Below are 27,278 nucleotides of genomic sequence, written 5' to 3' on the forward strand. Positions count from 1 at the left end.
ATCAGCAATGTATTCTCTCCATCCTACTGGGTGCTCATGATAACACACACACACACACACACTCCAGGACAAGCCACGTTTGAAGCTCTGTAGTTTCCTTAAAGGATACCCAGAAATACAGTACAGTCTAGTAGCAGTACCCGGGATAGATAAACACTGGTGCTAACATCCGGATGTTTGTGAATTATTACAGTGGGTTTGGTTAGAATTCACTACCCTCTAAATATGTGTAAACAAAACCTAGTCAATTCCCAACAACAGCCAAAGGAGCCAGACCTTCACCTCCAGGCATGTTACATAACACTTGTCATCAGTACATAACTGTATCTATTATTGATATACTACTACCTCATGTCAATGCAACCTTGCCCATGTTTAATTTCTGCTGTTACTGAAAGTACTGTGTTATCAATGATCTAAACAGAACAAATAGGTGCCATACACAAAAATAGACATGGGGGGCCAGGCATAACAACCTCAATTTGTTTCCGAACTTGGGAATGACTGCCTGAATATCGGCCAGCCGAATCTAGGAAGAATACTCTTTCTCAACAGCTTGCGAGTGGGAGGATCACAGAAGTAGGGCAAGGGGATAAAGAGAGACCATTATGTATTAACCACAATGAGACCCAGCAGTGATTCAAACAATGTGACTTTGAAGGTTTTTAAATCCCCCACCACAACACAATAACCTCATCTTCCCAGGGTTCGTTTTCACGTGCTCGCTGACAAAGAGATATGAAAAGATATGGGTATATATTATTCATCACATCAACCTAAATACAAGACTTAGTTCTATTCTTGGCAAAAAGATATGGAGGATCTGCATGAAACAAATTGATATTTTTCTAAATAGTAGAAATAGCAGTGGGGATTGAAACCAGACGGATAACCTAATTGACGGTCTACTTTTTCCTGGAAAAACAAAGGCCTCGTTGAGCGTGATGGCTGGAAACACGGCCAATGGAAATCTATAATAGCTGATCTTATCTGATTCAACTCAGTTAATGCCTTCTAATTCTGAAAGGAGTGAGAGAGAATAGAAAGAGAGAAAAGGAGACAGGAGAGGTAGCAGAGAGAAAGATGAAGACAACACTAGAGAGAGAGAGAGAAAAGGAGACAGGAGAGGTAGCAGAGAGAAAGATAAAGACAACACTAGAGAGAGAGAGAGAAAAGGAGACAGGAGAGGTAGCAGAGAGAAAGATGAAGACAACACTAGAGAGAGAGAGAGAAAAGGAGACAGGAGAGGTAGCAGAGAGAAAGATAAAGACAACACTAGAGAGAGAGAGAGAAAAGGAGACAGGAGAGGTAGCAGAGAGAAAGATGAAGACAACACTAGAGAGAGAGAGAGAAAAGGAGACAGGAGAGGTAGCAGAGAGAAAGATGAAGACAACACTAGAGAGAGAGAGAGAAAAGGAGACAGGAGAGGTAGCAGAGAGAAAGATAAAGACAACACTAGAGAGAGAGAGAGAAAAGGAGACAGGAGAGGTAGCAGAGAGAAAGATGAAGACAACACTAGAGAGAGAGAGAGAAAAGGAGACAGGAGAGGTAGCAGAGAGAAAGATGAAGACAACACTAGAGAGAGAGAGAGAAAAGGAGACAGGAGAGGTAGCAGAGAGAAAGATAAAGACAACACTAGAGAGAGAGAGAGAAAAGGTGATACAAAGGGCTGGCATACCGCACAGCTGTCTCTGAGGGCATCATACTTCCGCTGGATCTCGTCTCGGTGGGCCTACCAGACAGAGAGAGAGACAGGTTTGGTGGCTGTACTACTGTACTTCATAATATCACAGTAATAACAGGAGTAATAACAGCAGACTGGTATGTGTGTCCCTCCTGCACTCACTCTGAGAACACAGATCTCCTCCTCAGCCTCAGCGGTGGTGTCCTCCAGCTCTGACTTGGCCTGCTGCAGCTGACTCTCCAGGGAGTGGCGTGCCGCCTGCAGCCCGCTGATCTGAGACACCCTCTCCTGCAGCGACAGGGTCAGCTCTGTCACCTGACGTTTGATCTCCAGCTTCTGCTCCTCGTGCTCCAGGCCCATCTAACCACACGAGGGACACACAGAGAGAAGGGAGAGACAGAAAGGAGTCAGGAAGAGGAAGGAGAGATCCAGACGGGTCAGTGAGTCAGAGAGATGCTGATCTGGCAAATCAACAACCCACAGTGGAGCTTGACCTTTCACCTTACATGACCACTCTATCTGGCATCCCTCTCTGCCCAACCTGCCGACTGCTCTCCTGGCTCCTTGCCCTCTTTTCCTCCTCCTCTTTTCACATTCCTGCCCTCTCCTCCTTTCTGTCACCCCAACCTTCCTCCCCTCTCCCCCTTCCTGTGTCCCCAACCTTCCTCCCCTCTCCCCCTTCCTGTGTCCCCAACCTTCCTCCCCTCTCCTCCTTCCTGTGACCCCAACCTTCCTCCCCTCTCCTCCTTCCTGTGTCCCCAACCTTCCTCCCCTCTCCTCCTTCCTGTGTCCCCAAACTTCCTCCCCTCTCCTCCTTCCTGTGACCCCAACCTTCCTCCCCTCTCCCCCTTCCTGTGTCCCCAACCTTCCTCCCCTCTCCTCCTTCCTGTGTCCCCAACCTTCCTCCCCTCTCCTCCTTCCTGTGACCCCAACCTTCCTCCCCTCTCCTCCTTCCTGTGACCCCAACCTTCCTCCCCTCTCCTTCTTCCTATGACCCCAACCTTCCTCCCCTCTCCCCCTTCCTGTGACCCCAACCTTCCTCCCCTCTCCTCCTTCCTGTGACCCCAACCTTCCTCCCCTCTCCCCCTTCCTGTGTCCCCAACCTTCCTCCCCTCTCCTCCTTCCTGTGACCTCAACCTTCCTCCCCTCTCCCCCTTCCTGTGTCCCCAACCTTCCTCCCCTCTCCCCCTTCCTGTGTCCCCAACCTTCCTCCCCTCTCCTCCTTCCTGTGACCTCAACCTTCCTCCCCTCTCCCCCTTCCTGTGTCCCCAACCTTCCTCCCCTCTCCCCCTTCCTGTGTCCCCAACCTTCCTCCCCTCTCCTCCTTCCTGTGACCCCAACCTTCCTCCCCTCTCCCCCTTCCTGTGTCCCCAACCTTCCTCCCCTCTCCTCCTTCCTGTGTCCCCAACCTTCCTCCCCTCTCCTCCTTCCTGTGACCCCAACCTTCCTTCCTGTGACCCCAACCTTCCTGCCCTCTCCTCCCCTGTCTGCCCTCGTCCTCTCCCCATCTCCTCTTTCCTCTCTCCTCGCCTCTCTCAGCCTCGTCTCCAGCTCCAGCACTCGGCTCTTGTTGCTCTGCTCCTGCTGGCTTATCTTCTCCAGATGCTCCTCCAGCTTGGCATTCTGGGCCTCCAGCTTCCCAGCCTGAGACTCCAGGTAGAACTTCTGCTGCCTCAGCTCTGAAATCATCTCCTCCTGGGCTTTTCTGTCAGGCCCAGACAGATAAATAGACACGCAGCACAGTCAGTAGACAATCTTCCTAACTAACTAATTAACTATGTAACTAACTGAGATAGTCCACAACACTCACATGTTCTTCTGGGTGTAGATGCTGCTGTTGGCTGCCAGTTTGTTGGCTTCAGACAGCTCGGCAATCCTCTGCTCCAGGCTGGCCATCTTAGAGTCCATGGCATTGATGGTCTGGGATGGACAGAAGAGACACGTTTCAACAAACATTTACATGCAGCCTCAACATGTCTGACAGTTTGCATCGCATTTATAAAGTAACAAATGCTCACTACTATTGTCAGAACAACACAGCACATGTACAATATATCACAGTTTCCTGGCAAAAGGTTATTGCAAGTTTGTAATAAACCAAGTCAGTGTGATTAATGTGAAAGATAAACCAAGTCCATGTGGTTATTGTAAAAATCGGCCTGAGCAGCTCTTACCGCCTTCTGCTCGCTGATGATGCAGCACTTGTCCTGGACCTCCTCCTCATACTTTCTCTGACTGGATTCCAGCATCTCCTTATCTGCCATGTCTGCCTTCATCTGGTTCTCCAGAACCTTGTCAATATAAGAGAGATACAACACAGGATCAACCATGCTAGTGCTCAGGATCAAGGCCCAGAACCGGCATCCAAGGAACATGCCCAGGAAATCTGGGCTCCAGTTAAAGCCGACAACCTTCCCTAACAATGTAAATACACCAGTGGCCCATAACATTATACTTTACTGAATGTTTGTGATGAACAGTAGAGGCTCTACCTTGATTTTCTCGTCATAGAGCTTCTCCTTCTGCTCCATGTGTGTCTCCACTCGTTGGCCTGTGGACTGGCTCTCACGAAGACTCTCCTCCAGATCCTACACACACACACACGTTACAATACAGTACAGTGTTAATTCACCCTTTTCAATTCAGGACCCGACACCATGAAATGATTCAGTACAGCAAGGAAAAAAATGCTACAAACAATTGTTCTCAGGGAAAGAAAACAAACACTCTTGGGTCTGAGACAGAGAGAGAGAGCAATAAATAATCTCCAGAGAGTGAAGGCCGAATCCTAATGTGAGATACACGCTCATAACATGGAGATACACTAACACTGCACATACGCTTGCAGATCTCAATTAGGATTTGGCACAGACTGAATAACAAGTGTGTGTGAGTATGTGTGTGTAACTAAGTGAGAGAGTGTGTGTGTGTGTGTGTGTGTGTAACTAAGAGAGAGAGTGTGTGTGAGTATGTGTGTAACTAAGAGAGAGAGTGTGTGTGTGTGTGTGTGTAACTAAGTGAGAGAGTGTGTGTGTGTGTGTGTAACTAAGAGAGAGAGAGTGTGTGTGTGTGTGTGTGTGTGTGTGTGTGTGTGTGTGTGTAACTAAGAGAGAGAGAGAGAGTGTGTGTGTGTGTGTGTGTGTGTGTGTGTGTGTGTGTGTGTGTGTGTGTGTGTGTGTGTGTAACTAAGAGAGAGAGTGTGTGTGTGTGTGTGTGTGTGTGTGTGTGTGTGTGTGTGTGTGTGTGTGTGTGTGTGTGTGTGTGTGTGTGTAACTAAGAGAGAGAGAGTGTGTGTGTGTGTGTGTGTGTGTGTGTGTGTGTGTGTGTGTGTGTGTGTGTGTGTGTGTGTGTGTGTGTGTGTGTGTGTGTGTGTGTAACTAAGAGAGAGAGTGTGTGTGTGTGTGTGTGTGTAACTGAGAGAGAGAGTGTGTGTGTGTGTGTGAAACTAAGAGAGTGTGTGTGTGTGTGTAACTAAGTGTGAGAGTGTGTGTGTGTGTGTGTGTGTAACTAAGAGAGAGAGTGTGTGTGCTTGTATGAGCAGTGAGAACACATACTCCTGGAGGGCTTGTGTGATGCTCACTCGGATGGAGAGCAATCCTCCAACGAAGGGCAAAGTTGTGAGGACTGGAGGGGGGCTGAGGTGCCCTCTTTCCCCTCCCCTTACCATGATTTTATCAGCCATCTGCTGGATCTGCTGGGCCTTGCTCTGCATGTCCTCCTTCAGCTTACTCTCCCTGCGCTCCACTATCTCCAGCCTCTTCACCTGGTTCTCCAGGGTCTTCCTGCCATCCTACACCCACACCCACACCCACACCCACACCCACACACACACACACACACACACACACACACACACACACACACACACACACACACACACACACACACACACACACACACACACTGCTCAGGCTAGAGAACATCTGCTGCCAACAGTAACAGGGAGTTTATCCAGCTCTCTTTCAATGAGCCCATTCTTTGCTGTTATTGTCTAATGTGTGTCAGTACTGCATACCTCTGTCTCTCTCAGGCGTCTGCGGAGGCTGTCACTGGAGTCCTCCTTGGTCTGCAGCCTCTCCAGCTCACGCTCCATGCGCTCCTTAGCCACCCGAATACTATGGAGGTGATCTGTGGTCTCGCTACTTCCCTTCACTGCCTGTGTTATGGGCCGGGGTACATCAAACACTGTCTGTCATCTATCTTACATTGAAATAACTTTAAACTGTTGTAGTTTAAACTCTAAAGACTTGATTAATAATTGAATCCATGAATAGCGTAGAATACTGTGTGAAAATGTGATTGATTGTGCTTCTAAAATGTGGGCCCATACATCTTAGAGAATTCCATTTGGATATAAAAAAAAATGATAACTTTTTTCGAAAAGTGCATTAAATGTATATTCATCTCTATAAAACATAATAAATGCAGAAACCAGCCATTGTCTAACAGGGGCAGAATAGTTTGATAGCTGGCAATTAAGCTGAAACAAACTAATGATGGTTTTAGCGGCGTGTTGAATTACTCTCAGGCCACAACTCAGCATCTGCTTCACAGGACAATGAGGAGTTGACACGCATCATTAGCAGGAGAGAAAAATGACTTTCCACATGTCTGTGTGTGGTGAGCATTTCTTCTCCCCTTACGGCATATGCTGAATATGAATTCATTATCCAGGACGTTTTCAACCAAAATATTCTACCTTGGCAAGCTTATCTTGGAGATCCTGAATTTTCACTTGCTGTTCAGTGTTGGTCTGAAACAGAAAGAGAAAGATAGAGAACATCAACCTTTTCAGCTGCACATTCCTTGGTCCCTGTGAGTTTTACACCCAAACCATCTTCATTGTTTCATTCATAATAACTTTTGTTTTATAATTTGGCATTTGTCTCTTAACCACTGACTGAACAGCATTCCTTGAAGGACCATATGGAACCATATAGGATGTCAACATGTGAGCCAATGGAACTGCAGCTGTACCTTCTCCAGCTTTGACAGAATCTCCTCCGTGTCGGTTTTGCCTTGCTCCTTAGCCTGTAAGAAAACAAGTTGAAAATCAGTAAAACCAACGCATGCCTTTCAACTTCTCTGAACGTGGGTCTGAGCCAAGAGATCAATATCAGAGAGAGAGCCGCTACAGAACCTTCTGCATCCTCTGTTGATAGTCAGCGGCCTTCCTCTTCAGCTCCTCGCCCGTCTGACGGGACTCCTTCAGCTCCGACTCGTACAGGTCGCTACGGCGACGGGCTGCAGACAGGTCCTCCTCCAGCTGTCTGATGGCCACGCGCATCTCCTCCAGCTGGGCATGGTACTCCTGCAGAGGGATGCGAGAGGAACGAGGGATGAGAGAGAGGGATAGCGGAGGAGTGCAGAGGTGAAAGACATGAGGAGAAGGATGAGTGCCAAAAAATAACAAGTAAATAGAAAGGAACGGAAAGCGTCGCAGAAAGAGATCAGACAGGCAGACATGAGAGAGGGAGGGATGGGGAGGAGAGGTACAACGAATAGACAGAAAAGGACATACTGTGTAATGGAATCTATTGGACAAAGCATTATGGAACAAGAAAAGGTGGGGCAGAGAAGAAGTGCATCAGCTAAAATCAATTAGTGTCCTTCTCTTCTAAAGTTTTAATGAACGATTAGCTATGGTAACAGCTTTCCTTTCCATCTCGTGGTCTGGTCACGGGGCATTCAGCAGTCCTGTCAATCAGGCTGGTTAGGACTAGCAGAGGCTAATGAAAAGTAGCATGGTCTCTGTGCCCGGGAAGGGTGAGGACACCCTGACAATGGAACACGACAGGCGCAGCAGATAGCATCAGCAGCACCAGCCAGCGCCTCGTTAGTCCCTTTTCATTTAAAAGTTCTCCTCCTGTTTCCATTCAGTTTCAAACCTTGCTAAGTGTTCCTCCATCAACCCTTAAAGCGTGTCTCCGAGGACGTCCGCCTGTTGTCTACAGTAAGTGACAGGAAGACACTTCATGAGTCATGCCATGTTTTAAAAATTAAAATGAAAGACAAAGGAATTTCATAATCAGTACAATTTCCTCCCAAATTATGTTTGGACCTCCTTATAACGTTAATTAAGATACAAAAAGCATTTGCTATTTGAATAAATGATGATTGGCATTGTCAATTAGGATTCATGGCATGACGCTATGAATTGAGGAAGAAAAAGGTAAATAGTAAATTAAATTGATAATTGGAATGATAATTAAAGGTTTTCACATGAGCAATACTTGCATCAACTGAATACACCTAAAACCACAGGGACCTTTCATTTAATCTCTTTGTAGACTCAAATTCAAATCCATTTCAAGTAGGAAATAATCTTCATACAAAATGACAGTGTGTTTCGGCAGCGGGCCGACTCAGCATATCAGTTCCTCAGTGTCCCCAGTCCTTTAGGTCCCTGACTGGATCACAGCAAATCTCTGGCAGCCCTAAACATCAGTTAGCAGGAGAACTGAACTAGGCCTGGGCTTAAGTACAGAGCTGAGTGATACCCATGAAGGAGGAGGGAGGAGTGAGCCAGGGGCAGGAAGGAATAGGATTAGAGAGAGAGAGAGAGAGAGAGAGAGAGAGAGAGAGAGAGAGAAAGGGGGGAATACGGGGTGAATAGAATGGAACAGTGCACGCCAGAAGAGCTGATTCAGAGTGTGAATATACTTAACTCAAACATGCACGCACATACATACACATGCAAACGCACACACACAATCACACAGAAAGTCCCTCCCTATCGTCCCGACCTGCACACTCCCGCTGGGAGCTTCAAATGCAGTAGGTGTAGCCCTGACAGGGAGAGTGATAGTTCTGCTGTAGTCTCTCAAGATGGGGGAGACTAATCCATGGTCCTGGGGGGAAAAACACTGCTTTACCTCTAACTCTTCACTCTGCCTTACAGAACAGAATAATCATTCCTTTCAGTCATCTTTAGACATATTGTATGTGCCAAAGGTAAGTTTGCTGACAAAGGGGTCAAATTAAGCTTACTTTAGGTAGGCCATAGAAATGGATTAAACCTACCTATCACAAATACAATACTAAGATGTAGAATATTTGTCTTTTCCCAGTTATAGTCTGTCAGCCTGCGTGCTTTGTATTCAGTGTTAGGGATCTGTTCCAATTAGCCTAGTGTTTAATTCTGACTGCTTCACAGAATTACATCATTTGCATGTACTGATTGTCTTGCAATGGATTTCTCTTTCTCTCACTGAAAAGCTTTTATCTCTCATATCCCAAATCTTCCATTTTAGTTGCGCCAACACTGAATGCATTCTGCATAAATATGAATATGACTTCCAGACTCCTAAAACGGAGCGTGGGAGAGAGGCACTGTTCAAGACCTTATGCAGCCTTCAAAATCAAGCCGGAAAGTACTTCTGCAAATATCCAATAGCCTAACTCATTCTCATGTACGACAATTACGAACCACTTTATGAACTTTAACTATAAGTGGGTCAATCATTTCCATAGCTGATTTCCAGGTTTGCATTAGCCGTATCAGTAAGCGGTAACGATACCACCACGGGTGACCATGGACTGGGTGTGAAGACTACAGTGCAGTGAAAAAACACCAACACTCCAGTTCCCATAATGTAAGACCCAAAACCCCATCGCCTCATCACGACAGGCTGCCCACTGCATCAGCGGCACCGCATACTCTCCACTTCTAGGTATGGATGGTTCACATTGCCATGGCAACCACTGCACTATAGAGCCTGTGCCTGGTAACCACTGCCAGGGATTCTGCTCTGTGTGTGTGTGTGTGGGGGGGGGGGGGGGGGGGGGGGTTCATACTGTCTAACTCTCCTCTGCTGTCAATCTTTCAATATCTTAATTCACGAACTTGGCAACCCTTCACCAAATCAGATCATTGTTGTATCCGCAAACAAACACACTAACTCACACACAAACACACACACACACAAAGAGACACACACACACTATTTGGATAATGGTGGGCTGAACGTGAATCTATCCTTCCTCTACACTCCTCAATCAGCAGAGACTCAGGAGACACTACATGCCTCCTGAAAGTAGCGAGTGATAAACACACAGGAGACTGGGGCGCTGAGCTATGCAAAGGCACGCCACTACTAGAGAGATATCCACTGAGACTTTCTTCATGGTCACGACGAGTCCTGTGTGCACGGCAAAGTGCGTTTGAGTTCATGCCACTGTTGGACACCATACTGCAAACTCCTAATAAATTCTCAATGCTGACTCTCACAGAAGGCTAGCGCTACTAGAACGTCTATTTCAGACTTCTACTATGTGGCACTCAAGGCTTTTTCTCTACTACCCTTATTCCAAAAAGGTAATGAAACCACAGTAACAACATCAATTCACATGAATATGGTTCCATGTAGTCAGGAATCCAGACCCAGTGTGTTTAAAAGTCTACTGGCTCCACCTACACAGGGAGCAGTGGATAAGCCTCAACACCCTTCTCCTCTGTAATTAACCCAGCTTTGACAGGGTAGTACTCTGCTCACACCCCACACGACTCACACCCCACAGGGATGGGCAATGTGCTTTACAGCACATCCCTCCACAGCACTCTGGGTAGAAGTTGCCTGTAGGCACTGAGCTAGGATCAGCTTACCCTCCCCAAATCTTAACCCTAAACATTACAGTTAAACAGCGTTTAGGGGCAACTTTGGGTTACTCCCTCCACCATCCACAACCCCTGCCAGGCATCTGATGCCCCACAGGAGGCGCTGTCCTCTACCTGTTCTTTGATCTCCTGCAGCTTGTTGCTCTGCTCCCGGATGCCGTGGAGGAGCTGCAGCGCCTTGTCGTCTTCCTGGGAAACCTCCATACGGGCCTGCTCCAGACTGAGCTTCAGACTCTGAAACACACACATAAAACTCAGCAAAAAACTGAAACGGACCATTTTCAGGACCCTGTCTTTCAAAGATAATTCCTAAAAATCCAAATAACTTCAGAGATCTTCATTGTAAAGGGTTTAAACACTGTTTCCCATGCTTGTTCAATGAACCATAAATAATTAATGAGCATGCACCAGTGGAACAATCGTTAAGACACTAACAGCTTACAGACGGTAGGCAATTAAGGTCACAGTTATGAAAACTTAGGACACTAAAGAGGCCTTTCTACTGACTCTGAAAAACACCAAAAGAAAGATGCCCAGGGTCCCTGCTCATCTGCATGAATGTGCCTTAGGCATGCTGCAAGGCATGAGGACTGCAGATGTGGCCAGGGCCATAAATTGAAATGTCCATACTGTGAGACGCCACAGATAGCACTACAGGGAGACAGGACGGACAGCTGATCATCCTGGCAGTGGCAGACCACGTGTAACAAAACCTGCACAGGATCGGTACATCCGAACATCACACCTGCGGGACAGGAACAGGATGGCAACAACAACTGCCCGAGTTACACCAGGAACACACAATCCCTCCATCAGTGCTCAGACTGTCCGCAATAGGCTGAGTGAGGCTGGACTGAGGGCTTGTAGGACTGTTGTAAGGCAGGTCCTCACCAGACATCACCGGCAACAACGTCGCCTATGGGCACAAGCCCAATGTCGCTGGACCAGTTTATTGTCTATCGTTGAAGGAATGAGCCTTACACCAAGGCCTGTGCTCTGGAGCGGGATCAATTTGAAGGTGGAGGGTCCGTCATGGTCTGGTGCAGTAAGTCACAACATCATCGGACTGAGCTTGTTGTCATTGCAGGCAATCTCAATGCTGGGAAGACATCCTCCTCCCTCATGTGGTACCCTTCCTGCAGGCTCATCCTGACATGACCCTCCAACATGACAATGCCACCAGCCATACTGCTCGTTCTGTGCATGATTTCCAGCAAGACAGGAATGTCAGTGTTCTGCCATGGCCAGCAAAGAGCCTGGATCTCAATCCCATTGAGCACGTCTGGGACCTGTTGGATCGGAGGGTGAGGGCTAGGTCCATTCCCCCCAGAAATGTCTGGGAATTTGCAGGTGACTTGGTGGAAGAGTGGGATAACATCTCACAACAAGAACTTCCAAATCTGGTGCCGTCCATGAGGAGGAGATGCACTGCAGTACTTAATGCAGCTGGTGGCCACACCAGATACTGACTGTTACTTTTGATTTTGACCCCCCTCCTTTGTTCAGGGACACATTATTCAATTTCTGTTAGTCTCATGTCTGAACTTGTTCAGTTTATGTCTCAGTTGTTGAATCTTGTTATGTTCATACAAATATGTACACGTTAAGTTTGCTGAAAGTAATCACAGTTGACAGTGAGAGGATGTTTCTTTTTTTGCTGAGTTTATGTAAAGCCCGTTGGCAACACCACATGTAGTACACAAGAGCACCCACACACACACACATAGTACCCATCTGCTTTACGGAATCACACGCACACACAGTCAGGATCTTGGGCCACTCACGGTGCACTCGGTTATGTAGGTAGCCAGGTCTTGCTCCAGGATGGTCCTCTGTGTCTCTGAGGCTTTCAGCTCCACATCCTTCTGCTGCAGCACTGACTCCAGATCAGACATCTTACTCTGGACTAAAGAGATCTCCTGTTCCATCTGAATACAGCAACAGGGAGGACAGCTTTATTTGTCCATTTCAGCATTAGTTCATCTTCCTGATGTCAACTGAACTCTTGCAGGTGACCACAAACTTATATTACTGTAATAAACATGGCCATTTATAATAAACCAATGGACTGAAGTTGATTGTGCTAAGCATTTCCTTGATCACAGCTATTGGGGTTGAAGAAGACTTTATACTGAGAGTAGTGAAAACATAGATTAATCATGGCAGCAGTGCTTCACAGGAAAGCACGTGAAAGACAACAGAGCATTCAAGTCCATTATGTAAAAAGACATGACCGTTGCCAAATCTCCTTTGAAACCCAGCCTACTATGAAGAAATTACTATGAGGTAAAATCTTTAAGGAAAATTCCACCCAAAAAATGCAATTAGGTTTTCAAGATATATAACTTTCAAAATACAGCATCAGATGATGCTAAATGCATCACGCCAGCTGTATTTCTGTATTTCGAATGTTTTATAGATTGAAATCATGATTGCTGACGTGCAAAACATGTGGGGACTATATCAACAATAGACTAATGAACCCAATATCAAAACATCGGGGTTTTTTCGGGGGGGGGGGGGGGGGTTCCTTTAAGCTATAGAAAGCTATTTCCGTACCTCCTAAGCCAAGCTGCTCATCTCAGTACGTGTGGTTTAAGAGATGAGCCAGTTGGGTGATGGATGGATGCAATTAAAGAAGCCATTAGAGCCTCTGAGGAGCACTGAGTCACGGGTGCAGGGCCGTCAACTGTGTCACAGATACACAATCACAGTACATACTGGAGTGCATAGACTACATCTGTGTTGGAGTGCTCCCACTAACACAATCACAACATAACACACAAAAAAGGGTTATGGTATAGAGTCACAGCACTGGGTAGCAACACAAGGCACCACAAAACAACAGTAGAGTCTCAAATCAGAGAACTATGAGTCAGTCACAGGACATGAACAAATCATCATAGACACACACTGATAGACACACACAGAGTAACTTGACACACACAGAGTATATCAAACATAAGAGTACCTGTGACATGTGTCTTGTGTCTCTCAATGCTCTCTGTATTTAGTGTCTTGGTGTCTTTAGCAGGTCTTATCTAGAGAGCTGAGGGCTGTAACCACTAATCTGCAGGAGAAAAAAGAGCGTGGGAGAGAGACTAATTGCAGTAAACACTCTATACACACAATCTCTCCTGAAAGCTGTGGGGCTTTTATTTACAGCACTTACCTTTTCATGTCATTATGTTATACCACACCGCCTTTTACAGTTTATCAAATGGGAAATTATTAGCACAATTGAATTGATGTTTAATGTCGTGACAACATTACATAAATGGACGATCACATTGCTTTACCTAAATGTGTTCTCCTAGCAACATGTTGTAGCTTGTATAGGAAACAGGGTTAAGAACAGAAAACCCCATACAAAAGCTGCCTTTAGTGCCATTCATAATCATCATTACATCTTATCTTCTAATCAAACAATTAAGGTAATTAAACAATTAAACTAATCAAGTGAAACGCCAGTCAAAGAATTCAAAAGAACTAAATGAGCCCTTTCGTGCCCATGTTCAAAAGTCAGAATTCAAAAATCCGTAATCAGACCAAACCCAACACTTGACGGGCCCAAATAGCACAAAACTCCACAGCAGCTCAATCTGCGATGCTTTACATTCGAAGGCATACTCCTTAAATTACATAATCGCACACATAATTAGCATCTATTCTGAGAAGTACTTTTAATCACAGAGTAAAAAAGCATAGGACCATACCGTATGGGTATATTCTAGAATAAGAGAAACCTAAAAATAGAGTGTGATTCTGAGTGTGTGTGTGCACATGGCTGCCTCTTTAAGCACTGTTCTCTATATTTGGCAGCCTTTGAGATGGAGAGGCAGGAGAATGAAGAAAAGAAGACTGTCACTGTCTATTATGCATGGGCTTCTCTCCCACTCCTGCTCACAGCAGCAGCTCAGTGGAGGAGCTTCGACAGCCACAGGCCCAGGGGTCTCACATCACATTCTACATTCCATGATGCAACGGAGACAATCACCAACACCATAAGATAACACTTCACACATCACATCCAAACAGACAGAGTAGCATATATCCATCATGTGAAAGGAACAATGAGCACTGTCTGCATGGAGTATAGCACTGCAGCCTTAGGCAATGTATATTTGAATGGTACATAACATTATTGTTGCAATGCAAGACATGGTTGATGTAACTATGCGGTCTGAGAGATCCAGTCCCCATTCCCCAACACATGCAGAAACCACCAGAAATGTGTGAAATAGATAAACCATTTTTTTTCATTTCCTGTTGTTTATATACAGTATCTCGAATCAGGAACTCTGTCATATCCCGTGTAATATGTCAAAACTATTTGATGGATTTCTTATCATGGTGGAGTGGATTACTGTTTGATTTTGGGGTAGGCTGTCAACAGCGTGTACTGTGTGACACTATCTGTTTTCTAATGATGTCAACAATGCGTCTGGCACAGAATCAGGAACTAGAATAGTAATTTAAGAGGATCTCTATGGCGTATATACATATTTGATGTCATGATTATGATGTCTTTATGCCATGGGTAATGTCCATATTCACTTCAGTTCATTGTGTCTGCAGAAGGTTCACAGACGGGTTTTCAACCGAGCTACATTATCAAAGACGCAGAGCGGGCGTCTTAACAGCTCACACATAATGGCTGACGACAACCAGATAGGGTTAATTTAAGCCTACATTTTTACGTTTAAAAGAGAAATCAATAAGTAGATTTTGAATTTTCCTAATTACATGTTGTTCAAAGGGCAGTTCTTCCTTAAGGACAAATGTGATTGATATTAGGGCGGAAGTATGATTTGAAGTTTCAGCAAGTAATTCCAACTGGGTAATTGTTGTGGGATGTCAGCATGCAATAAGCCTACTGCGCGTGTAGAATCAGTGCCATGAAGGATGGTGCAGGCCGGCAAGTTGCTACAGTAGCCTAGCATGGAGTAGCAGATGTGGATCAGATCTGGCTGACTTGTTCGCAGGCTAAATTTCTCACCAGTCATCCTCTGTAATAATTACCTCCCAGAGAGCAATTACAAAGAACTAATAATGTTTTTAAAAGCACCATTATAACTAGCGACATTACAGTCAGTCACCTCAGGCTGCGAAGGACTCGGTAGAACAGTGTTGGATTTGTCCATGTCTTGCTAAATTAATCTACCATAACTGGGGAGACTTTATACTGCATTTTTAAAGCTGGAATCCTTAATGGTGAAACTACCACGTCCGATATTACAACAGCAGAGAAGTTACTGCAAACAACGAACACTGTTTTTTTCTGCTTTTCTGCTTCGTGCATCATTGCACGCAAGATTAAACATAAGTATATCCCACTGGACACGTACGTCAATTCAACGTCTATTTCACGTTGGTTCCAGATAATTTCCTTTAAATGACTTGGAAACAACGTTGATTCAACCAGTGTGTGACCAGTGGGATGTAAGCCACCACTGCTTCGTCAACGAAAACATTTCAGAACCATGCCGCTGTCTCAGGTGCTGCACAGGTTCAAAACATTTCAGAACCATGCCGCTGTCTCAGGTGCTGCACAGGTTCAAAACATTTCAGAACCATGCCGCTGTCTCAGGTGCTGCACAGGTTCAAAACATTTCAGAACCATGCCGCTGTCTCAGGTGCTGCACAGATTCAAAACATTTCAGAACCATGCCGCTGTCTCAGGTGCTGCACAGGTTCAAAACATTTCAGAACCATGCCGCTGTCTCAGGTGCTGCACAGATTCAAAACATTTCAGAACCATGCCGCTGTCTCAGGTGCTGCACAGATTCAAAACATTTCAGAACCATGCCGCTGTCTCAGGTGCTGCACAGATTCAAAACATTTCAGAACCATGCCGCTGTCTCAGGTGCTGCACAGGTTTAAAACATTTCAGAACCATGCCGCTGTCTCAGGTGCTGCACAGATTCAAAACATTTCAGAACCATGCCGCTGTCTCAGGTGCTGCACAGGTTCAAAACATTTCAGAACCATGCCGCTGTCTCAGGTGCTGCACAGGTTCAAAACATTTCAGAACCATGCCGCTGTCTCAGGTGCTGCACAGGTTCAAAACATTTCAGAACCATGCCGCTGTCTCAGGTGCTGCACAGGTTCAAAACATTTCAGAACCATGCCGCTGTCTCAGGTGCTGCACAGGTTCAAAACATTTCAGAACCATGCCGCTGTCTCAGGTGCTGCACAGATTCAAAACATTTCAGAACCATGCCGCTGTCCACTAACGCCTACAAACTCAGACATTGACAGCTCAACAGTGCTGAAATAGTTCGAGCCCCAGAGATTTTAAACTAGTTTAAGTGCAAGTGATTATAATTTATTGCACATGTTAGTTTTGCTGATTTGCAGTCTCAGAATTATCGCTAATGGGTTGCAGCGAGTTACGTTTTTGAGCATTTTTTAAAAATGTATTTATTTATTTCACCTTTATTTAACCAGGTAGGCAAGTTGAGAACAAGTTATCATTTACAACTGCGACCTGGCCAAGACTAAAGCAAAGCAGTTCGACACATACAACAACACAGAGTTACACATGGAGTAAAACAAACATACAGTCAATAATACAGTTGAAGAAAATATATATACAGTGTGTGCAAATGAGGTAAGAAAAGGGAGGTAAGGCAATAAATAGGCCATGGTGGCGAAGTAATTACAATATAGCAATTAGACACTAGAGTGATTGACGTGCAGATGGTGATGATGATGCCTAAGAAGAGGATGAGGATGCTTGATGAACCATAAATGACTCGCTATGATCTGTTTTCTGATATTGTCGACAAAACGTTTAGACATTAGACCATATAAATATAGCAAATCCATTGGATTTATGCAATAGATTTAGGCCTAATTGTGACATAATGTGTATCATGTATTTTACGAATCCCTATGCTTAAGCCTATCAGAAACGAGTATTCAACAATGTCTTGGTAAAATTCAAGGATAACGTCCATGTCACTTCAGTTGCGTCTGTCGACGGTTCACCCATGTGCTTTTAAAGGGACTATCAGTATTACCTCCAAATAGCCTGCTACAATAGGCTACACACCCATGTCTGACGATACCAAGGTATGGTTAATTACGCATACTTTGAGTTTCGAGGAGAAATCACTAACATTATTTTAGGTCACTCACTACCAAAGCAATACTGTATGTCTCACTGGTTTGACCCATGGACAGAAAGCTGACTACCACTGCCGTTTTGAGTAAAATACGAGCAAATAAGTTGTTTCATAAAGTCACAAAAGAAGACTGATATTGCCCTCTCATTTATCCACCAGAGCATGAAATGGGAGTATACCCCTGACGATCAAAAGGAAGTTGGGGAGGATATGAAGGATGAAACAGAGACTCATGAGACCAAATACAACAGGACAGGAAGCAAGGTAAGATGGAAAATATGCAGTCCTTTGCACACCCTCCACCTACTTAGGCACATATATAGGATTGGCTTGCTATCATCAAATCCACTGACCTTAGATCTGCTATGAGACCTATAATCTGTTGTCCTGTAGGCTTAACGTAAGTCCAGTGGAGGTGGCAAGAAGAATTCGGTGAAGGAGGACAGCAGCATTTGTGCAGGTCAGAGATTGTTTTATGTTGGGTGCAGGTTGTGTTTAAATGAATCAGCATTGATCTGAGAAGATAGCATCTATACCTACAGGTTAAAGCAATATGTGACCCGTTTCAAGAACTTAGGCACGTCACGTCACTTGCACGTCACTACTTCACAGGAGAGGCATTTGCACATATAATTTAAAAAAATGTATTTTAAAAAGATATAGCGTTGGACTTCTCTCAACAACATGGACAGCTCTCAACAACATGGACAGCTCTCAACAACATGGACAGCTCTCAACAACATTGCTGCACTGAATTTTAGAAGGCGCTGTAGACAAAGATCAGTGTATAACATTTGTGATGGACTACTACTACGGTCAATGTGAACTGGAGTGACTAGACACAACGTGGGCCAAACAAGATGTACCTATAAATACAATGGAGTGAAAGGGGCAGCAGTCTGCCTGTGATGCGTTCATCCATGTATATGGGTAAGAGTCTAGCTACATTTAAGCAATAAGGCCCGAGGATGGCCAATATACCACAGCTAAGGGCTCTAGTGTGTGTTTACCAGAGATGGTAATGTGAAGAACAACATGACCTGCACAAAAGTCAGATTAGGATATAGGCCAAGATAAAGTGTATTTTTTCTAATACTTTTTGTTACTACTTTCACCACTTTTAGTCTTGAAATCTTTGGTTGTTTACTACACTACTTTGTTTAGCACATGGCCTCACGTGAATCCTTAAAGAGATGGGTGGGGCTAAGGCTTAAGAAGGTGTGAACGATGCTGATTGGGTGTAGACAAGGTGTACCAAAACATTCAACAACTATTTTTTTTTTTACATCTAATCAAATCACATTTTACTGGTCACATACACATATTTAGCAGATGTTATTGCGGGTGTAGCGTAATGCTTGTGTTCCTAGCTCCAACAGTGCAGTAGTATCTAACAATTCACAACAATACTGTCAATGGTGTGCGTACTGGGAGCGCAGTCAGGTGCAGGAGAGCAGAGAGTTGTGAACAGGTACACACTTTATTTAGGCAGGAGAAACCAACAGACGGACGCCACAGACGAAGCCTCCAGCCAAATGGCAAAAGTGCAAAACGCGCAAACAGTCACAATAATTATGTTCAAACAAATAAACATACCTCGTGATAAAACACGGAACAAACAAACACTAGTCTAGCGTGTCAAAATAGACACGTAACACAAAACAATTTCACACAAAGACATGAGGGGGAACAGAGGAATAAATACATGTAGTGTGATTGGGGAATGAAAACCAGGTGTGCAGGGAACAAGACAAAACAAATGGATAAATGAAAAATGGAGCGGCGATGGCTAGAAAGCCGGTGACGTCGACCGCCGAACGCCCCCCGAACAAGGAGAGGAGCCGACTTCGGCGGAAGTCGTGACAAATACACACAAATCTAAAAGTAAAATAATTAACAAATATATAAATATTAGGATGAGCAATGTTGGAATGGCATTGACTAAAATACAGTAAAAAACAGTATATACATATGAAATGAGTAAAGCAGTATGTAAACATTATTAAAGTGACTAAAGTGACCAGTGATTCCATGTCTATGTATATAGGGCAGCAGCCTCTAAGGTGCAGTGATGAGTAACCAGGTGGTAGCTGGCCAGTGATGGGTATTTAACAGTCTGATGGCCTTGAGATAGAAGCTGTTTTTCAGTCTCTCGGTCCCAGCTTTGATGCACCTGTACTGACCTTGCCTTCTGGATGATAGCGAGGTGAACAGGCTGTGGCTTAGGTGGTTGATGTCCTTGATGAACTTTTTGTCCTTCGTGTGACTTCGGGTGCTGTAGGTGTCCTGGAGGGCAGGCAGCGTGCCCCTGGTGATGCGTTGAGCAGACCGCACCACCCTCTGGAGAGCATTGCAGTTGCGGGCGTTGCAGTTGCCGTAGGCGGTGATACAGCCAGATGGGATGCTTTCAATTGTGCATCTGTAAAAGTTGTGAGGGTCTTAGGGGCCAAGCCAAATTTCTTCAGCCTCCTGAAGTTGAAGAGGCACTGTTGCACCTTCTTCACTACACTGTCTGTGGGTGAACCATTTCAGATTGTCAGTTATGTGTACTCCGAGGAACTTTAAGTTTTTCACCTTCTCCGCTGCGGTCCCGTTAATGTGGATAGGGGCGTGCTCCCTCTGCTGTCTCCTGAAGTCCATGATCAGTTCCTTCATTTTGTTGGCATTGAGGGAGAGGTTATTTTCCTGGCACCACTCTGCCAGGGCCCTCACCTTCTCCCTGTAGGCTGTCTCGTCATTGCTGGTAATCAGGCCTACTACTGTTGTGTCGTCTGCAAACTTGATGATTGAGTTGGAGGCCTGTGTGGCCACGTTGTCATGGATTAACAGGGAGTATAGGAGGGGGCTGAGCACGCCACCCTGTGGGGCCCCTGTGTTGAGGATCACCATAGTGGAGGTGTTGTTTCTTACCTTCACCACCTGGGGACAGCCCGTCAGGAAGTCCAGGACCCAGTTGCACATTACGGGGTTCAGATCCAGGGCCCCAAGCTTGATGATGAGCTTGGAGGATACTATGATGTTGAAGGCTGAGCGATTGTCAGTTAACAGCATTCTTACATAGGTATTCCTCTTGTACAGATGGGATAGGGCAGTGTGCAGTGCGATGGCGATTGCATCGTCTGTGGATCTATTGCGGCGGTATACAAATTGAGTGGATCTAGGGTGTCAGGTAAGGTGGAGGTGATATGATCCTTAACTAGCCTCTCAAAGCACTCCATGATGACAGAAGTGCGTGCTACGGGGCAATAGTCATTTAGTTCAGTTATCTTTGCTTTCTTGAGTACAGGAACAATGGTGGACATCTTGAAGCAAGTGGGGATAGCAGTCTTGGATAGGAAGAGATTGAATATGTCCGTAAACACTCCAGCCAGCTGGTCTGCGCATGCTCTGAGGACGTCTGGGCCGGCAACCTTGCGATGGTTCACAAGCTTTAATGTCTTACTCACGTCGGCCACAGAGAATGAGAGCCCACAGTCCTTGGGAGCAGCCGCGTTGGTGGTACTGTGTTATACTCAAAACGAGCGAAGAAGGTGTTTAGCTTGTCTGGGAGCAATACGTTGGTGTCCGTGACGTGGCTGGTTTTCCCTTTGTAATCCATGATTGTCTGTAGACCCTGCGTCTGAGCCATTGAATTGCGACTCCACTTTGTCTCTGTACTGACATTTTGCCTGTTTGATTGCCTTACCAAGGGAATAACTACACTATTTGTATTCAGCCATATTCCCAGTCACCTTGCCGTGGCTAAATGCGGTGGTTCGCGGTTTCAGTTTTGAGCCGTAATTGGCTCAGTGTTCTGTCACTCATGGGGACACTACGTCACCACAAAATCTAAGGGTAGAGCTTGAAAACTCAAGCCCCTTGGGTTCTGCCATAGAGTTACATTAGAAGTGCCCATCCAAGAAGGCTCAAGGTCATTGGCCACAGATAAAATGATGTCAAATCACATTTTATCTACAGTAGCTTTGATTGGACTGATCATGTCAACATCATACCTTCAAAATCTTAGCTAGCAGTTATCATCATGAATCAAGTCGACAATCTACTGGCAAATCCTTATTAACCCTTGTCATATGAATAGCCTGCTATTCAATGGAGTGGCTGTGTGGTCCCAAGTCTGGGTTTAAGGGTCTCTTTTCCAAGCTTAAAATTATACATTTCAACATTGGCTATGCTGTCAATCCAGAATGATTTCTACCGCGGTCAAATAAACTGTTAACTCAGAATTGGGAAATCTGACTTCAGTGAGTTCAAGACAACTGGGAACTCAGGAAAAAACTAGCTCCGACTGGGAAAAAAACGCTTCGAACGGTCATCCAACTCGGAATTGGAAGTTGGGAACTCGGGCCTCTTTCTAGAGCTATGGTCTGAAGATCACTGACGTCATCATGATTCAACCCTGTTTTTTTCCAAGTTCCCAGTTGTCTTGAGAGCACCATAAATCCAGAGAATGCCAGACTTTGATGACAGTTTGGTGACAAATTTTGCCCACGAAGGATCGTCGCTGTCAGAAGAATTTTCAATCCCAATGATAATAACTAACAATCAATAAGCTTTGACTAATCCCCAAGGTTTGTAAGACACTGGGTTAAGAATAATTAGGCAAAGACTCAGCTTCTGCAAAAGGTTTGTACAGTTTATTCAGAGAACGTTCTGAAGTCCATAATACAAAGACATTCATTTTATGCTCACTCCCTACTTACGCACATACCTCCACACAAACAGTAGATGTCCTACACACATACATACACACGAACAGTAGGTGAATAGTATCCCTCCCTGGACTTCCCACCACTGTTAATCACTACCCAGCGCTGTCTGTTCCTTTCCCCCGAGATTAGAGGAACCTTGAAAGTTACTCTCTTTCTTCACTAAGTTCTCGCTAGGTCGGGTCAAACACAGTCTAATTGTTCTTGCTATTTACTTAGGCACACTCATACACACATACATTTCTCTTCCTCCCGGATCTCTACTAGACCTTATGGGACTTACGTTTAGTACTTTAATTATTCATTATACATGCTACATAACTACTAATTACTAATTAGTTACGTTTCAGGGTGGATTCTTTAATCGTTTACCTTTAAACCAATAACTCCCTTATCAGTCGCGCCACCTTCCTGTTCAAGTGAGCACAGCATAACAAGTTGAGTCCAAACATGTCTTGTATGCTGCTCGTAAATAATGTAATATGCCAGGGAGATACAGTTGAAGTCAGAAGTTTACATACACTTAGGTTGGAGTCCCTAAAACTCATTTTTCAACCACTTGTTAACAAACTATAATTTTGGCAAGTCGGTTAGGACATCTACTTTGTGCATGACACAAGTAATTTTTCCAACAATTGTTTACAGACAGATTATTTCACTTATAATTCACTGTATCACAATTCCAGTGGGTCAGAAGTTTACATACACTAAGTTGACTGTGCCTTTAAACAGCTTGGAAAATTACAGAAAATGATGTCATGGCTTTAGAAGCTTCTGATAGACTAATTGACATCATTTCAAATCAAATCAAATTTGATTTGTCACATACACGTGGTTAGCAGATGTTAATGCAAGTGTAGCGAAATGCTTGTGACATTTGAGTTAATTGGAGGTTTTTCAAGGCCTACCTTCATAACTCAGTGCCTCTGCTTGACATCATGGGAAAATCAAAAGAAATCAGCCAAGACCTCAGAAAAAAAGCTGTAGACCTCCACAAGTCTGGTTCATCCTTGGGAGCAATTTCCAAACGCCTGAAGGTACCACGTTCATCTGTACAAACAATAGTACGTAAGTATAAACACCATGGGACCACGCAGCCGTCATACCGCTCAGGAAGGAGACGCTTTCTGTCTCCTAGAGATGAACATACTTTGGTGAGTAAAGTGCAAATCAATCCCAGAACAACAGCAAAGGACCTTGTGAAGATGCTGGAGGAGAAGTATCTATATCCACAGTAAAATGAGTCCTATATCAACATAACTTGAAAGGCCTCTCAGCAATGAAGAAGCCACGGCTCCAAAACCGCCATAAAAAAGCCAGCCTACGGTTTGCAACTGCACATGGGGACAAAGATTGTACTTTTTGGAGAAATGTCCTCTGGTCTGATGAAACAAAAATAGAACTGTTTGGCCATAATGACCATCGTTATGTTTGGAGGAAAAAGGAGGAGGCTTGCAAGCCGAAGAACACCATCCCAACCGTGAAGCACGGGGGTGGCAGCATCATGCTATGGGGGTGCTTTGCTGCAGGAGGGACTGGTGCACTTCACAAAATAGACGATATCATGAGGGAGGAAAATTATGTGAATATATTGAAGCAACATCTCAAGACATCAGTCAGGAAGTTAAAGCTTGGTCGCAAATGGGTCTTCCAAATGGACAATGACCCCAAGCATACTTCCAAAGTTGTGGCAAAATGACTTAAGGACAACAAGGTCAAGGTATTGGAGTGGCCATCAAAGCTCTGACCTCAATCCAATAGAAAATTTGTGGGCAGAACTGAAAAAGCATGTGCGAGCAAGGAGGCCTACAAACCTGACTCAGTTACACCAGCTCTGTCAAGAGGAATGGGCCAAAATTCATCCAACTTATTGTGGGAAGCTTGTGGAAGGCTACCTGATACATTTGACCCAAGTTAAACAATTTAAAGGCAATGCTACCAAATACTAATTGAGTGTATGTAAACTTCTGACCCACTGGGAATGTGATGAAAAAAATAAAAGCTGAAATAAATCATTCTCTCTAATATTATTCTGACATGTCACATTCTTAAAATAAAATGGTGATCCTAACTGACCTAAGACAGGGAATTTTTACTAGGATTAAATGTCAGGAATTGCAAAAAACTGAGTTTAAATGTATTTGGCTAAGGTGTATGTAAACTTCCGACTTCAAGTGTATGTATACTGTAGCTAAGAAAGTAATACTAAGTGTATGTTGTGTAGTAAACTGTTAGTAGCCCATGTGCCTCACCCTAATAATTTGGTCTATTTTCCCCTCTTAATTTCGCCTACTGGTCTGACTTGTTGGTGCACATGTAGCCTATAACTTGTTTCAGAGAAATGTAATAATTTAATATTGTAAGAGCTTTCATTGTCTGCTTATATGTCCCCTTTATGTATCCTACGGTCCTGTACAGGGAGAACACTAAGAATGGCCCATGTTCTGAATTCTGTCACTGTACATTTCAAAAGTGCTGAACAAATAGTTATATTGAGTATGTCCGTCCTAGCTTGCTTATTAATATCTTAATCAAAATTACGGATTGCCTCTTATTCGCTTGTATTTGTATTTATTATGGATGTGCCAAGGCAGCAGCTGCTCTTCCTGGGGTCCGGCAAAATTAAGGCAGTTATACAATTTTAAAAACATTACAAAACATTCATAACAGATTTCACAACACGTGAAGTGTGTGCCCTCAGGCCCCTACTTCCCTACCACATATCTACAACACAAAATCCATTTGTATGTGTGTGTTTGTATGTTATCATGTATGTGTGTGCATGTGTCTGCGTCTATGTTTGTGTTGCTTGTTGTCCCTTTATGCCATAGTTTGTACATCTCAATTGTCAGTTATGTCTTTTTAAAAGGCAGTAAATGAGGCTGAATGAACTGTTTCGCTGCCAGACAAGGCTCCGCTGAGGTGTAGCAGTGGTAAGGTGTTGGGACTGCTGTTGGGACTGCTGTTGGGACAGCTTTATGTAGGCCCTAACAGCTTGTGGGCACCGTTTGACACCGTTATAGTGCAATTCATGTATTGTTTAGTGTTGTGTTGTGTTGTGTAGTGGCTTTGCTTGCATGCATCCCCAAAATGCTTTTTTTTGTTTGCCCCGTGCTAAAGTCGCCACTGGATATACCATTTTCTATCTCTGAGTCTCTACTTTTATCCAATGTAAAAAAACACAATTTAAAATGTTACTACATAACACCGAATCGAGGTGGTGAGTCACATATTGTGGAGGACCACAGAGAGATATGCTTTCACCTGTCCAGTGCAATCAAATCAGTATCGGTGAACGAAAATGAGAAATAAAGTTATGATTCAACTTCAGATTTCTCTTTGTGGTTTCCCAGGGTCTTCTAATGCACCCAGGTGTAGTTTCCAGGACAGGGAATCTAACATTGAGCAGCTGGAGAAGGAGCCTCAGAGGACTCTAATGCCTTCTCTCAATATTGGGACAAGCTGTGCCCCAGTCCTCCTCCTTCCTGAGTAGTCTAACTAATGAGTAAGTCCCATGTCTTTCTCCAACCTCACATACAACTCTGAATTTGCAGTCATAATGTGCCTTCTAACTACAAATGTGATTTCAACCACGACCTTAACCATACCCCTATCTCTATCCCTAAATCAAGAACAAAATGTCTCCTGTACTTAATGGCTTAATCATTGGATAGTGATTCAGCATGGCATGAAGAATAACGTAAGTCTCTGCAGTCTCCACATAAGGATCTGGTCAAAAGTAATGCACTATTTAGGAGAATGTGTCATGAAATAACTTGATTTAATATTACTCTGTTGGCCATAGCTGACGTTTGAGCAGCTCTCCATGATGTGTCTGAAGATTGTTAAGGTTGTGACCCAGACGGCCCTCCGCATTCTGTTACCAGTGCTGGCTCGTATCATGGGGGTGAACCTGAGGAGTGGGACGACCTCCCCAGAATCCCAGTGCTCTCTGACAGGGTCTAAGGACTCCTTGGACAGTCTGGATGAGTGGGAGAAAAGGCTGCTGATCAGTGATATGAACTACTGGACCAAGGAAAGGAGGAATGGCAGGGCAGGGTGCCACGAAAAATATGTTGGCAGAACCAAACCACCATGCTACTCCCCTAAGAGGTATGTTCACAGCAATATTTCAACGTATTGATTCCGTTTATCCCTGACCCATACCTATCATCAATTGGAAATCACACCTTGTATTTTTATGTTCTGATAAAAAAATGTTGCCCCAGAGGGGGCGGGTCTTGGGTAAGCCATTATAGAGTAGACTATGAATATATAGATCGGGTACAGTACATGCCTTTCAGAAATAATCCAAATCTGATGTCGTAAAAACATCATAATCATGTTAAAAAATTGGTTTTGGGATTCTATGCATGGCATCAGTGATGTTTGTGTGTGTATCTTCAAGATGACAGACCTGGTTACAGAGCTTGCATGCAACTGGAGAGGCTCTCCATATAGAGGAGCCTCTGACGGCTCTCTTTGGAGTAACAGAGGAAAGCCTCCTGATGTCCTTGTCTAAGGGCCACTCCAACCTCGCCTCCTCCAGCTCCTCTCAGCTGAGCTGTGCTATCGCGGGGGAGGTGTACACCAGCTTAACTCTGGCCTCTCAGTGGCCATTCAGGCCAGCCCTGGTAGTTGCCCCCCTTTGGAAAGTCAGGATATAGCAGCAGGAAGGGAGGCAATTCGAGTAGCCTCGGTGCAGATCCTGGCTGAGCTACAGAGCCAAACGTCTGAGCCAGAGTGGATAGGGTTTATCGAGCCCCTCATTGACCCTGTGACTGACGATGTGCTGGATGCCAGGACTTCAACACCCTATTGGATTTGACCAAGAAGATGAGCAGTCAGAGTTATCAAAAGTGGAGAGTAAATTGTTGGTGTAACGAATGCGCTGAGAGTCGGTAAGCAAGTACAGGAAGTGAGTGTTTAATAAATAAATGGAACAGAAAACAAGGAACACGAACAATGCACTGACATGGAACAGAGTCAATAACACCTGAGGAAAGAACCAAGGGGAGTGACAGATATAGGGAAGATAATCAAGGAGGTGATGGAGTCCTGGTGAGTATCATGAAGCGCTGGTGCGCGTGACGATGGTGACAGGTGTGCGAAATGATCAGCAGCCTGGTGACCTAGAGGCC

General features: G+C 44.6%; 1 protein-coding gene across 9 annotated transcripts in view; it reads right to left on the minus strand.

Moving 5' to 3' along the window:
* LOC115199975 (citron Rho-interacting kinase) overlaps positions 1-27,278 on the minus strand; it is a 63,345-nt gene that overhangs the window by 26,802 nt on the left and 9,265 nt on the right. For 8 of the 9 annotated variants that reach the window (XM_029762575.1, XM_029762581.1, XM_029762577.1 and 5 more), the window contains 14 exons: positions 13,273-13,371; positions 12,086-12,229; positions 10,416-10,535; positions 6,825-6,995; positions 6,662-6,715; positions 6,384-6,437; positions 5,700-5,840; positions 5,349-5,474; positions 4,177-4,272; positions 3,859-3,975; positions 3,495-3,604; positions 3,215-3,389; positions 1,847-2,044; positions 1,679-1,732 (listed from right to left, as the gene is read on the minus strand). In XM_029762575.1, the coding sequence (XP_029618435.1) occupies positions 1,679-1,732; positions 1,847-2,044; positions 3,215-3,389; positions 3,495-3,604; positions 3,859-3,975; positions 4,177-4,272; positions 5,349-5,474; positions 5,700-5,840; positions 6,384-6,437; positions 6,662-6,715; positions 6,825-6,995; positions 10,416-10,535; positions 12,086-12,229; positions 13,273-13,281 (1,569 nt within the window). In that variant the 5' untranslated portion in view covers positions 13,282-13,371. Of the gene's footprint in view, positions 1-1,678; positions 1,733-1,846; positions 2,045-3,214; positions 3,390-3,494; positions 3,605-3,858; positions 3,976-4,176; positions 4,273-5,348; positions 5,475-5,699; positions 5,841-6,383; positions 6,438-6,661; positions 6,716-6,824; positions 6,996-10,415; positions 10,536-12,085; positions 12,230-12,860; positions 12,991-13,272; positions 13,372-27,278 lie in introns of all 9 variants that reach the window. The other variant, XM_029762576.1, reaches the window with a different exon arrangement.

The sequence above is a fragment of the Salmo trutta genome, chromosome 9, assembly GCF_901001165.1.
Source record: "Salmo trutta chromosome 9, fSalTru1.1, whole genome shotgun sequence".
Classification (NCBI taxonomy): domain Eukaryota; kingdom Metazoa; phylum Chordata; class Actinopteri; order Salmoniformes; family Salmonidae; genus Salmo; species Salmo trutta.